This window comes from Hippocampus guttulatus, chromosome 18 (assembly GCF_054856545.1).
Source record: "Hippocampus guttulatus isolate MCC_2025c chromosome 18, RoL_Hgut_1.0, whole genome shotgun sequence".
Classification (NCBI taxonomy): domain Eukaryota; kingdom Metazoa; phylum Chordata; class Actinopteri; order Syngnathiformes; family Syngnathidae; genus Hippocampus; species Hippocampus guttulatus.
Genome location: NC_141278.1, coordinates 5,619,862 through 5,633,151, shown reverse-complemented (window position 1 = coordinate 5,633,151; position 13,290 = coordinate 5,619,862). Strand labels below are relative to the sequence as shown.

General features: G+C 44.6%; 2 protein-coding genes across 5 annotated transcripts; one reads left to right on the top strand and one right to left on the bottom strand.

The window, feature by feature from the left end:
- Positions 1-2,178: 2,178 nt before the first annotated feature.
- Positions 2,179-8,939, bottom strand: smarcc1b (SWI/SNF related BAF chromatin remodeling complex subunit C1b). 3 transcript variants are annotated; one of them, XM_086136524.1, is made up of 28 exons: positions 8,674-8,939; positions 8,288-8,407; positions 7,998-8,083; positions 7,843-7,924; positions 7,659-7,751; positions 7,239-7,308; positions 7,091-7,160; positions 6,928-7,003; positions 6,694-6,819; positions 6,526-6,608; positions 6,338-6,444; positions 5,913-5,972; positions 5,715-5,743; positions 5,466-5,617; positions 5,282-5,353; positions 5,056-5,169; positions 4,813-4,966; positions 4,530-4,640; positions 4,345-4,404; positions 3,997-4,255; positions 3,856-3,921; positions 3,738-3,784; positions 3,567-3,666; positions 3,338-3,474; positions 3,003-3,137; positions 2,757-2,892; positions 2,571-2,657; positions 2,179-2,497 (listed from the first exon to the last, which is right to left on the bottom strand). In XM_086136524.1, exons 1-28 carry the CDS (start codon positions 8,839-8,841, stop codon positions 2,430-2,432), a joined length of 2,868 nt encoding a protein of 955 aa, XP_085992650.1. In that variant the 5' UTR covers positions 8,842-8,939; the 3' UTR covers positions 2,179-2,429. The 3 variants fall into 3 exon arrangements, with proteins under 3 accessions (XP_085992650.1, XP_085992648.1, XP_085992649.1); XM_086136522.1 differs by having other exon boundaries at positions 5,466-5,581; XM_086136523.1 differs by having other exon boundaries at positions 2,577-2,657; positions 5,466-5,581.
- Positions 8,937-13,237, top strand: aste1b (asteroid structure-specific endonuclease 1b). 2 transcript variants are annotated; one of them, XM_086136526.1, is made up of 8 exons: positions 8,937-9,181; positions 9,797-10,047; positions 10,137-10,403; positions 10,511-11,385; positions 11,650-11,881; positions 12,019-12,202; positions 12,317-12,426; positions 12,542-12,734. In XM_086136526.1, the coding sequence occupies exons 2-8, from the start codon at positions 9,810-9,812 to the stop codon at positions 12,583-12,585; spliced, it is 1,950 nt and encodes a 649-aa protein (XP_085992652.1). In that variant the 5' UTR covers positions 8,937-9,181; positions 9,797-9,809; the 3' UTR covers positions 12,586-12,734. The 2 variants fall into 2 exon arrangements, with proteins under 2 accessions (XP_085992652.1, XP_085992651.1); XM_086136525.1 differs by lacking the exon at positions 12,317-12,426 and having other exon boundaries at positions 12,542-13,237.
- The last annotated feature ends 53 nt before the right edge of the window (positions 13,238-13,290 follow it).

The following is a 13,290-nucleotide window of genomic DNA, read 5'->3' as shown; positions in this document are numbered from 1 at the left end:
CCCAATTCACAGCAGCAAAGTTATGAAAGGCTGGAAAGGCAGCAACTCTCGCGGCGCCATTTTGAAGTCAAAATAACAAAAATAACACAACACAACACATAGGACACAGACAGTCGTGCAATCTTCACCAATTTTCTGCATACACTTTGTTGTCTGAAGCAGTTATAGATGAAAGAGGAGAGGATCAAAGTGTCCTTTCTCCAGTGGATCAGAGACGTCATGCTGAAAATGTGCACACGTCTGCTACAAGCTAAGTTTTGAAAGCAAACACGAAGCTGTAGCGTCCATTATCATTGCATCGAAAAAAAATTGACATTTTTGTGGGGGCGGGGGTATCAATCAGTTTTGCGACACTTACAAGAATAAAATATATTTTTAAAATAAACATTCATGTTTTTAAATGAACATTAAAGTGTTCATTTAATGTTCAATGTTCTTGGTGACAATTTTACATTCTTGCCAATGCCGTACAAGTACAAAGAAAAATTTCAAATTCTATAATGAAGCTCAGCTTTTTGAGTAAATGTATAGTACTTGACAGTGAAATACAACTGAACTTTACTTAATTTGTCTTTCCTGGATTTGAAAAAAATAGTTTAACATTGAATTCAGATATTTTAACGTCTACCACAAGAGGGAGCCAATGTACAACTAGTGACTTGTCAAGCTCAAGGCCCCAACGCAGCCAATTCAGTTTTCCGTTGTACGGGAAGTGATGGTGAGCCACCAATTGTGCACATGCGCACATATCGCAACCACTCAGTGATAGTTGCATTTAATTTTACTCTACAAGAATAATTTCTTAACTCATAAACAGTGTTGAAAATAGCTTGCAGACTTATCACGGATACTGTGGGTATGAATCAAATAAATTTCCCGTCTCTTCCAAATGAACAAATTGCAATCCAATTCCCTAATTAGGAGGCAATTGATCCAAAACCCTCTGAGTGGAGTGACCCACTTTTCGCCATCAATTGCTATCAAACACACTCAAGGCGAAACTTCAAATTTTGACTCTCAACAATGGAGTGGGGAGTTGTTCCATAACAAGAACCTGGCCAAAGGGGAGATGGGATGCAGATATGTGCAAGCAAAGCTGCAGAGCGGTGGCGACCGCGAAAGAGAAAAAATGTTCAGTGATGCTCTGCCAAACAGAGCAGAACGAAATTGCTTCCGCCATACACACATGCACGCACAACATTTACAGCCAGAATAAAAAGCTAATCAAATACAGCAGTGTATATGCGTGGTAAATACACACAAGCACATCTTATATTAGCAACATTTTCAACCCAAGAGTTTTTGTTTTGTTTTTTTCTCGAATGTTATTTTGTGTGTTTCATCATGCAGGTTGAACAGATGGATCCAACTGAGAACTAGAAAGGAACTATCGCGCATCTCATTTGATGCCAGGCTATGTTGGTTATTTCATCCTGTTCCCGTGATGAACAGTAAGGGGTGGACGGGATGTCCAAATTTTCCCCCGTGTGTGTCCATGTTGGACCATCAGAGGAAACATAGGCTGTTTTTTCACATATGTACTTAATTCCCATAATTAATCATGACATACCTGCTCATTTATCTTCCTCATACACTGCTTGGACTTGGGTGTGGCATCGTCTTACCACAACAGAATGCGTGTAAATAAACGTTCAAGGTTATTTCATTTTCAACTGCCACTATATTGATTGTGTGTGGGGGGGTTTTCAGGAACTTTGGCAAGAAGCTAGTCATTGACCGTTTGGTGATGTCGCCGTAGCGGCTTCAGCATACGTCTAGAAAAGGATGTGATTTAACATCATTCCATAATAAAATGTTCCTTGACTGACAACTTTGGCTCACTTTTGTTTTGCTTGTTTCAGGTAATGCAGGAAAAGACACAGATACTAAGACAACCACAATCAATATCTTGCAGGTAAATAAACAGAAACGTTCAAGTCTATTTTTGAGATCCACTTCAAAAGCTATCTTTTAAATCATGCCATAAACGTAAGACTTGACTGACACCGCAACTGCTCTTTTTAGACTTAGACTGTGTTTTAAATGGCAAAATGTTGATGTTTGAGTGTCCGCTACAAGAGTTAAACATTGATGATTGGAGAAATTCCCCTCGAGATAATGCAGTGGGAGATCTCTCAGCATTTTTTTTTTTATAAATTAGACAGGAAGACAAGCCGGTAACTTATAAAAAAAAAACAACTTTAATGAGTCGAGACAAATCTGAAGTTGCCTCAACTCGTAAACACAAATATTTCACAGACTTTTTAATGCTTTGAGCTCAACTGGATGATCCACACACACTCTCTCACACACACACAGCATGCTGTCTACAAATGGGACTACCGGACAGATTTTGACCATCAATGCTGTTGAACCAAGCACACGCGACTTGTGTCGGCGTTTAACGGACGCTCCGCGCGTCGGTCCGTTCAACTGTGACTCGATGCCAGAAGGCCGGGCTGAGCTGCTGTCATGCCATCGGCCTGTGAGGACGGATCTGTCACAAGGAAAGAAGCAGTTGAAGACCGCCGGACAGTTACAAACCGCGGCACCGAGTAACGAATGCTCACACATGCCATTGGATGCTCCGGGGTGGCGAGGGCCCATCGCCTGCATTTGTCCTCCACTAGGTGTGATCCGGTTGGCCATGGACTGACCTGAAGGAGGCGCCACAATGGAGTCTGTGTTTACTTATCTTATAGCATTTGTTAGATTTTTCATCCTGACTTGGGAACCAAATCGACCACAGTCCTAACCGGAATGCTGCTGCATGGTGAATCCTGGCTGTCCCTGTTGCTCCCTCTGCTGGAGAAGCTTCATCTCCGCCTGTTTGAGCTGCTCGGTATGGAAGGACTGTCTCTCTGTAAGAAGCTGTTGGCGCTGCTGCTCCAACTGCAAAACAAGCAAACAAACGTCTTACGGACACAAATCCAGTGAAGAAAATGCATCGCCGCAATGTCCCCCCTCCCCCCCAACAACAGAAAAAGACATCATTCACTCACAGCCTCTTTCTCGCGGTCCATGATGGTCTCCAATTCTTCAAAGTGCCTCAGTTTGATCTCAAGCTTCTTCATTTGGGTCTCCACCAGCAAAGCCACCAGAGACTTGATCTTTCGCTCCTCAACTGCTGCCAAGTGCTGCGTGAAGGACAAAGTTTGACACCAAAATATTCATTCTGCCAGTGTAATTAAACTTACCGGTAAGTGTAACGAAAATGCAAAACTTAACTCCGCAACAAGCATTTTCGGTGACCTTATTTGAAACAGCGTCTTAGTTGCTAAGAGGACTGAACAGTCAATATTGTGAATCGTTTTCAAAATGAGAGGATGCCCTTTACCTTCGCCTTTGTTGCAGCGGAGGACAAAGCGGCCGCTGCTGCCGTGGTAACGGTGCTCTCGACAAGATCCAGCTCCATCGCCGCTCCCCCCTCATCCCCTTCTCCCTCCTGACGCTGCGTGCCGTCGTCCTCATTGCCTGGGAAAACGTGTTGAGAATTTCTCAAGTACAGTTAAAATAACGGCTCCTCTTATCAACATCTTTTATAAAACCTGATTTGATATTGTTACCGATGTGAATTCTGTCGCTTTCCTCTGTATTCTCTCTTTTGACTCCTTCAACTTTGGGCACTATGGATTCCATCAGGAGCCCGTCGGCATTCACGGCAACCTGCGCGAGGACCAAACACGCATACGTTCAACATCAGGAAGAATGGACATGTGCCTTTGCCGGCCATCTACCTGATGGGAGCTGCTGTTCATCTGCACTTGTGAAGCATCCGTTGAGTCTGAACGGTGAGAATACATTTGTAACATCGATAGATATCGATTGTGTTTAAACTGTACTTCAAAGCCTCACCAGTTGATTTGAGTTCGTTGCACGTCATTCCGTTCAAAGACTCTTCCTGGACTTGTGAAAATTCCTCTGGACACAAACTCAATCTTTAGACAGCATTTCAATTTCAAACGACACATACGAATTCTCCTCGCGTCCCCTCACCCAGCGCAGCCTTAGCGGCGGCTGACGCCACCCGCGGATCCACCACCGAGGCCAGGAAGGCCACCGTGCTCATCACGGGGTTCTCGGATTGGCTGAAGGGAACGGGCTGGTACGCCAGCGGGCCGAGGGAGGCGGACGAATCCTCGAGATACGGGTCCTCTATGGGCAGACGGAGGAAATGGAGGATGCAGTCATCCTGTGTTCTGGAGCCCACGTGCTCGGACACTTTATTCCAGTCGTCCCTGTAGACTTCCAATGCCTGAGAAACCCCCCCAAAACAGGTTTAACCGCAAATACGGTACCGTTATATTAGGATTCATTTAAAAAAAAAAAAAAAGAGAGACTTACCTCTAACAACAAAAGCGTCTCTTGCTCTGTCCACTCCCGTCCCGCACAAGCGCCCTTTGTCTAAGACAAATGCAAAAGAATGACGGCAGATGTTGAAAAGTGCAATTTGCACAACACAGGTAATACATTGAAAAGCCACGGAAGTTATTTCGACACTTGGACGTGTTTTCTGTCGGCGCGGAGACCTTTGGGTGTTTCTTGGCGTAAACATCCATGCGCAATCCGAAATTCTGGCAATCCAAAGGCTTCTCTCTGCTCTTCTCTGGGAAGCACAACATGTGCTGGGATGATGTCACCTGCAACGGCAAACTTAGACCATTACAACTAATCGAAGAAACGTAATATTACATGCGTGAAATCCACTTTCAATTGCGCAATCTTATAAAATGTATTTTAAATTAAAGTTGCAATATTAGAAAGTGTTGTGAATACTTTCCGGATACACTGCGCGCACGAACTTTTGCTCACCTGCAGTGGTTTGTGTTGTAAAGGGGCCAGCCCAGTGGGTGTGTCTGCCAGGACATTAAAATGAGGAGTGGGTGGGGGTCCCATGGGGAGTGGTCTGCTCTCTGCGTCCACCTGGTAGTTAATCAAACCCCACTGCTCTAAAAACGCATGCACCCTGTACACAATGGGCGCCATCATCAGTTCGACGTCCTTTCAGCAGCTCACGCGCAGAACTGGAATGAACAGTTTTGCACACGTGGATACCTCAAAATGGAACAAACATCCCCGGTGAGATTCCGCCGGCAGGACGTCGAGCTGAGGTATTCCTGGGGGTTCAGCCGGTACGTGTCGACCATGAAATTACGGTAGGCCAGGTAGCTGTCACGTACAAAACAGAATATACTCTGAACAACTTTGACTCACTGATTGTTCAGATGGATTTTATTTTATTTTACAGGACTCGACAGTTGGGTCCGTGTGGGCCACTCACACTTCCGGTGATTTGGACTTGTTCTTTCCGTTGAAGAATTCAGGGAGGGCGCGCTTCTCGATTGAGTGGATGCTGACAAAAAGAAATAACGCGTAAGTACGGTCGAGTGTCCAAATCACCCCCCTCCCCCCCCCAAAAAAATTCAAGTTCGGATGCACGAATGCATTTCAACACGTTTCGTCACCTGTTGTTATTGAACCAAGATGTGTAACTCGGTATTATGATGTGATGGGTTTGTTCAGTGACGTTCTCCTCGCCCTCTAATAGGCGAGGAATCTCCATTCTTCCCTCCTCATCGTCCTGGTTTACAATCCACGCGAGCAAACACAACATCGGCTGGTTCACATTCAGAAAACATCCAATTCCAATATTTGTGCCGATGCGGAAGAAAAACAAATATGACACGATGTATTTGAATGGCAATGGTAATTACCCTTCCCGGAAAATCGTCTTCTTGGTCATCTAAGAGAGAAATAGAGCGGATGATGAGAATGTGTGGTACAATCACATAAAAATGTCGGCAGAATTAAACTGACAAAAATAATGAGAGCCATTTCAAAAAGCATGCTCATGTGCCATTTTAAATATCAAATCTATTATGCAGTACTTTAATCAGAAGGGGCACATTTACCCAGATCGGCCATGATCCCTCCTTTGACAGGCGTATTCTCACTGTCCTTTTTAAAGTTGACTGTAACAACAAAATCAAATACACAGAAATATGACCCCCCAAAAATGCATTCAAAATACCATAATGTATTTATTTCAAGAAAAAAAAAGTCATTAACTCATTCACTCCCAAAGACGTTTTTATACGTCTTTTCAGACTTGGTCCAGAATTGGCTGGTAGTGAATGAGTTAAACAGCAAATAAATAACATTTTGTCCTCAGTTGGGATGTAAGTGCAGCGCAAACACAGCCCAGTTGTCGAAATAATGGAGTTCATCATTTTATTGTCGGAAAAAGTCTGACCCAACAAAAAGAAAACAAATTACAACACAACCCACCCCCGCTCCCCCTCCTCCTCCTACAGACGCAATACTGGATGTAGTTTACCAATCTTGGGTAATGTGATCTCCTCCATGTTTGGAACAGGCGTGGGGTCCTCCATTTCTTTGGTCAAGTCCTCCTCTGGCTCCTCCTCCTGCTGTCCACGTCGCCGCCTTCATGTAAATATCCACACGTTAATCATTGCAAGTTCAGAACAACCGCACCACACCGATTTCAATTTGAAGATTGCATACCCCTTCTTTCCTTTCTTCCTAGCTTCAGAGGACAAGGGAGAAGGAGAGCGTCTTCTCTTTTTGAAGGGGGTGGACTTCACATCCTGACACAGATGAGGTGAATTGTCAAAGACACCTTATTATTTTCCGTCAAGAAATATTCTTTCGGGACCCCGCAAAATAACAGACCTGGTCTTCTCGTATGTGTATGCGCTGTCGAAAATTAACAGGCATGTTCCCTTCATTCACGCAATAGTCTTCTTCATTCATCCACTCATTGAAAACGTCCGTGTCCAGAACATAACCAGCATGGACCTGGATCACACGGACACATAAACATAATTCCGTCGATAGTAAATGTCAACCTGGACAATCTGCTTGCTAAACAAGGGCCCACATTTGGAAAATCTAACGTGTGCTCACCCTCCACGGTTTCTCTGGCTGAGGAGGCTCCTCAACATCTCCATTGACATCACTCGAGGGCACCCAGCTGTCGTAACTAGAAAGATGGAAGGGAGAGAAAAAAAACAGGGAATGTTTTTGTTTGAGAATCTGACGTATGGCCACACGTGTACTTTTCAAATACCTGTCAGGGTGCATGCCCCAATGCACCAGGATATAGTTTTGTTTTCGCATGACAGGCCGAATCCATTCCTCTGGAATGCAAATAGTTCAAATAAAATTCCGGCCTGACTGAAGTATTTAAGTCATGACATGCACATGTTTTTGCCCACCTTCATCTGTGGATGAGAGCGATGGATATATGTGGTGACTGGCCAGGCTTCTGTCCACACTAACTGTGCCCTGCATATCCGGATAGAAGCAAAGCCAGCGCAAATGAGTTTGTACGACATTTTCACAGATGACCAAGGTGTCAAATGCGCCATCAAATATAGTCTGCCGAAATTGTAAAATTGTGTCATCAAAATGTAGACGTTCATCTTTGAGAAGGTTTATAAAAATTGAGCATTCAATTGCTAAGACATTTGGCACAGCAGAGTACAGTACTTCCTCAAAAGTACCGGTCGTAAGTGCTTCATTTTGGAATAAAGTCAATAACATCTTGATTGTTTTATTTCAAATCCATTGTGCTGGCATAAGAAAGGAGTGTCACTGTTCGAAACGAATAGCACCTTTGAGCCCAATAACTTTACCTGGTGCTTTGTAACGACAACACTAATTCTGCTGGCCAGGTCCTGATCCAGCGAAGGGTCCAGATAAACGACCGGATGTGACAAACAGTGTTGCTGTTGACACACATGCACCAAAACAAAAACAAAAAAAAAGACATTCACATGTGTTGCCTTTTAGGATATTTATTTTTCAGTGTGTCATTACCTGTAATAATGTTCTTTCAATCATATCAAACATTTCGACGTTCCTTTCACTCCTTGATGGATTTTGCAAGTCAAACCTTCGCCTGTGAAAACCGAGAATGGAATTCATTATCACACTGGAAGCAAAGGCGCTTTGTGGGCTCGCTTGAGACTCACCAGCCTTGCTCAGATTTGAACTTGTACGCTGAACCGAGGATGTGACATAGTCCACCTCCCGGCCGCAAGTCCATGAAACACTGTGTCTGGAAAGTGAAAATGTCAGATGGTTGTGAGAGATTATAATCATGTAAGTAAATGTGTGGGTAAATTAAGATGCGTGCATCATTAATGTGTTTCAGTTCAATCGCTTTCTTGCCATCTTTGGTGCTATCATTTCGAATGTGGATTTAAGGATTGGTAGTGATCAGGTTAAGTTGTTTGGCAAAAGTGTGGGAAAAAAGCCTTACGGGGAGTTTGTTGCGGGCAGGATTTGGAACTCGTCTGCCGAACGCATCCTCTTGAAACTGGAGGAGCTGCAGCGTCACAGCAGCCAGTGCCTGACATGATGGAGCGTCCACCAACACAAACTACACAAAAGAGATTTGATGAATATGAGGAGTGCTTGGTGGCTGACAATCACGGGGCTGCATTTTCTCCAACATTCTTCACTCCCAGCTGTTAAAATTTGTACGATTAACAATTGGTGAAGTGCAAAATTGGATTTCGGTGCTGATCTACACCAGTAATGTTGTTGAGTGTAAGAAAATGCCTATTCACACGTTAAACCCTGAGGGATGTCTGTTTACAATCCGCAGGAAGGCGGCGACGAGCATTTTAGCTTCGAGCTAGCTACCTTTTTGTAGTACTTCCCGATCCACTGGCGCACTAGCTCCAGCTGAGCTAATATGTCAGGACTCTCCCAGAACCAAGCGGACGGAATGCTGTCTTTTTTCCGATGGGCGGCGAACCCGGAGCTGGTCTGACCTGTCCCTGGAAATTCAACCTTCGTTGCTCCGGACATAGCGATAATAAGATGTGATTATTATGAAACGACAGAACAAAACTGGCTAGCGCATGCTAGCTTCGGCGATCTCGCGTTCTGTCGCGAGATGACAGACCCTCTCTCGTCAACGTAAGAAAAATGCTGCTGTTTGTTCGATTGAGGGCGACAACGAGCATCACAAATCGTAACCAGGAAGAAGAAATCGAAGAAAAGGGAGAGGTGTCAAAAGCAAGCCAGAAAAATACAACGCACGGAAAACAAATCAAGTTTTAAAGTAGACTAGATGAGCAGCCCTGGAGTTTATATTCTATTCGAGATAGGCGTGAATTCGGGGCAGATTCAACCCACGGAGGCAAAGGTACGGAATATTATAAGGGAAGAAAATGGAAAAAAAGTTTGTCTTTTGGCTCAAAATCCTCCATTCTTTAAAGATGACAGTGTTGGGACGGAAACTGTAAAAGAACTAACTTGGTTCATATATTTGCAAATACAAGGTGTCTACGAAGAAATCGAGTACTCTCGTTATGTGCCTTGTGCAAACTAATGGTTAAATTTGACCAAAATGCGTTCCTCATTCTTTTCCCGAATCGCCACAGATTTGTCCATTCATATTGCTTTTGCAATCTATCAATTTTATCGCAGATTGCACATAGTAGCAACGTGACAGCTTGGTTTCCCCAAATTGACAGTCTGTCAGAAATGCCGAGTCCGGTTGCAATGAAAAATGAGAAAGCCAGAGCCCTGATTGAAACCCCCACTCACAGACTGAAAAATTTTCATTGGCATTAATGTGCGTGAATGATTGTCAGGTGACCAGGGCAGGTTACCCAACTCAATTAGTCAAATCTATGACACTCTTAGGAAGCAAAGCCATACAGAATGCACAAATATTGTTGTTGTTATAATCTGATTAAAAAACGGCACTTCCAGACTTTTTCCAACCACTGTATACTTTCAATCCATGTCTTTCCAGAGCCTGAGATCTCATGGGTGTTCATGGTCTTACTACCTTTGTGGAAGGAAACCGACATTTCCTTTTTGATGTGAAATTGAAAGACAGCCGACTGATTGTCGACGGCAGCAGTTTGTATTTCCATCTCTACTTGAAACACGGCTTGGACCGACAGCATGGAGGCGATTATGATGCCTTTGCATCCCTGGTCCTTGAGTTCCTCTCTGCCCTGCAGGCCTGTAATATTGAACCATATGTGGTTCTGGATGGAGGTAATTTCATCATTTTAAAATCTGACTGAAATCTTTATTGCTATTCCCGTTATAATTTAGTTCTTATCGTTTCTTTTCACTCTTTTCAGGGATTGACCCCAGCAACAAGAAGTTTGGCACTCTGCAGCAGCGTCTGCAGTCCAGAGTTAGGGAAGCAGAGAATATGTCTCAAGGCCGCAATGGCTCAGTTCTCCCCATCCTTACACGGCAGGTCTTCGTTGAGGTCCTAAATCAGAGGAAAGTCTCCCTGGTCCAGAGTCTTGCTGAGGCTGACTGGGACATTGCCTGTCTGGCTCACCAATGGAGGTGCCCAGTTCTGAGCAACGACAGTGATTTTTTTATTTTTGACCTTCCAGGTATAGGACTTGCATCTAATGAGATGCAGTGCTGTGAAAAATTATTTCACGGCGCAGAATATATTTTGTGTTGCTGAAGTATTTTTGTGTATTTTGTCTCATCATAGGTGGATACCTGCCCCTGCAGTTTTTCAAGTGGACCAACCTTAATGGTAAAGCGTCTCACTGCTACATCCCAGCTCGGTGCTACACCACTCAGGGTCTCTGCCGTTTTTATGGAGGAATGAATCCGGAGTTACTGCCTCTCTGTGCTGTTCTGGCTGGTAATGACTATGGCACTCCAAAAGAGGCTGAAAGACTCTTGCATTTGGTCGACAGAGGAACTGGCGGCCGGGGGAACGCTAAATCGCCATTTTCCCGAATTGACGTCCTGCTTCGTTGGCTGTCCTCTTTCCCAAGTTCAGTGCAGGCACTGGCGGAAGTGAAGAGGCTCATGGGAGCAAACGGCGGCGGTGGGCTCAGTTCACAGCTGAAGGCGCTTATGAAGGAGTATCATGTGACCCCTGAAAGCCCCCTGACTTGTTGGTTCACTGAATGCAAGGTTCCAGATGGGCATAATCAAACGTTACCGAAGGGCTTGTCGGGGGCTGCAACAGAAGGACATCTGGCTCCCCTGGTGATTGATGCTTTGGTTCTGCGCAGGGTGCTCCTCAATCCACAGGTGGAGAACAGCAGGCAACCAAGCAGCTACTGTTGCGCCACAACTATACGCCAGGCCATATATGGGATATCACTGCTGGAAGGGAGGCCGACGCCTCCTGATAGCTCCCAGCTCTTGAAATTACCCGAGAGTTTTACCCAGAGTGGTGGGAGAGCTCAATGGGGCCAAGCGAACGGTCCAGCCGCCGTCGTAGACACCCGGCAAGTCTCCTCCGTCCCCGTACGTGTGGAGGAATGGGATCGGCTTCACCTTAATCTGAAGAGAAACCAAGTGGAGGCACTGCGGCTAAAATCCCATTTCCACGTGGATACCCTCAGCGCGGTAACTATGAAACACTTTTTGATTCCCCTGTGAGTAAACTTAGCAGGGAATTTCAAACTAATACCACACCGGCATCATATTGGGACAGGCAGAACAACTCAATGTGAAGTGACAGTCGCCATTCCTAACCTTCACTGTAATTTGGCATATTTATTTAATCATTATAAAAATAAAAACACTGTCCACTTTGTCTTTAACAAATTCAGTTTCAGAAGGAATAGAGATCGATGACAGGTCTTGTTACTTCTTCTTTCAACTATGTAGGTCCCCGGAACGCGTCGTCGCAATGTCCTATTTGAAGTCTTGCGGGTCAATCCGTCTGCCTTGGCTCATGTTCCTGCCAACATGTGTCTGCCCGTGGCGGTGACAAGCTTCTGGCTGCGGGAGGCCGCGCCAAAGCCTTCACAGCTTCAGCTCCAGGCCTTAATCGTGGGAATGGTTTACGGAGAGCTGGTTTTGATGCAGCAGACCGGAGTTGTGTACTACCAAATTCCCGGTTTGTTACACTGCATGACAAATCTCTTTTTTTTTTTTTTTTTTTACCCATGTATGTACTGTATATTTAATCACTACGTTTAGAAAAGCAAAGAACTAGCGCTCTCTGCTCATCGCTTTTGTGGTCCGCAATTCCAGCCCCAAAGGATAATTGGACCGAGCGCGGTTTGATTCATCGGCTGGATCAAAATCGTTTGTCCGCGAGAAACGGCATGGACGTCGCAGCGGCTCACAGTTTCGCCCAATGGCAGGCCTGCCTCTGGAGTGCGCAGTGTCTGAATCAGTTATTGTTGATGCCGATGAATGAAGTCCGCTTCTCACAGTAAGAGAAAATTGAAGTCATACGCTGTTTGCATTTCCCGACTTTTTGCAAAAACTTGGGGTGTTTTTGGGGTGAAATTTCAGGATGAACCATTGATCTACATAACCTTTACAGGAGAACCGTCTCTAAACTTTTGAATGCTCATGTGACGCTCATAGTGAGTTTCCATTTGACCCGAAAGCCAATAATCCAACCTGAACACAAAGTGATTGACAAGTCTACCGGTAATTAAGGCTCCATTATCTCCACGGACTGCTGTAGCTATCAACCCCCCACCCCCCCTCCTTTTTTTTTTTCGTTCAGTGATTTGTTGACTCTCTTCTCTGCCTTTTCTCTTAGTTTGTTCAGCGGTACCATGGTGCACGGCGTTCTCAACCTCCTGAAAAAAGGTGAAACGGTAGATCGTGTGCTGCCCAAGTTTTCCTACGACGTTTACAGCGTCCTGCTACACGCCGTGAAGAACTGCGGCTCCAAGCCGCAGCCTTCTTCTGCGAGAGGCGGCGCCGGGCGAGGCGCTGCGCGGGGAAGAAAAGGAAGAGGAAGAGGAGCAGCGGGAGAACGGAGAGGAAGGGGACGAGGAAGGCGAGGAGAGGTTGACGGAATCGGCAACCGCTTTGCTGTTTTAGAAATCAGTGAGTAAGACAACAATGATATTCAGACTTACATGGGACCAAAAGGACGGTAGCGCATGTCATCAAATTTCAGAAATGCTCAAGCAACTCCGTCGTCATTTCGTATTCATTAATCCTCCGTTTCAGCTTGTGTCTTTCGATCACATTCGTCGCAATCTCTTTCAGCTGCACAATGGCGAAGAGTATTATCAAATATCTGCTATCGAATTTTTCATATTTTTTACTGATACATTTTATGAAGTGCACTATGTATTGTAATTCATGACTTCAATGCTTACGCATTTTTTAAAAAATGTCATTTTAATCTGCAATATGTATATATATACAATAAGCCAATGTCATTTATACATTTTTAACATAACAGCAGACAAGCAATTAAAAAGTCATGGAGGCTAATACGGTATACAGTATATTGACTCATTCTTTGTCAAGTCCACGATGAACATCAATTGCCTA

Excerpts from the sequence above, each read along its gene's own strand:
- smarcc1b (XM_086136524.1), bottom strand. The coding sequence starts at position 8,841 with ATGTCCGGAGCAACGAAGGTTGAATTTCCAGGGACAGGTCAGACCAGC. Across the intron at positions 7,309-7,658 it reads TTGTCGTTACAAAGCACCAG|GGCACAGTTAGTGTGGACAG; the intron begins GTAAAGTTATTG and ends CCGGATATGCAG. Across the intron at positions 2,658-2,756 it reads CACCATGCAGCAGCATTCCG|GTCAGTCCATGGCCAACCGG; the intron begins GTTAGGACTGTG and ends CGCCTCCTTCAG.
- aste1b (XM_086136525.1), top strand. The coding sequence starts at position 9,810 with ATGGGTGTTCATGGTCTTACTACCTTTGTGGAAGGAAACCGACATTTC. Across the intron at positions 10,048-10,136 it reads ATATGTGGTTCTGGATGGAG|GGATTGACCCCAGCAACAAG; the intron begins GTAATTTCATCA and ends CACTCTTTTCAG. Across the intron at positions 11,882-12,018 it reads TGTGTACTACCAAATTCCCG|CCCCAAAGGATAATTGGACC; the intron begins GTTTGTTACACT and ends CCGCAATTCCAG.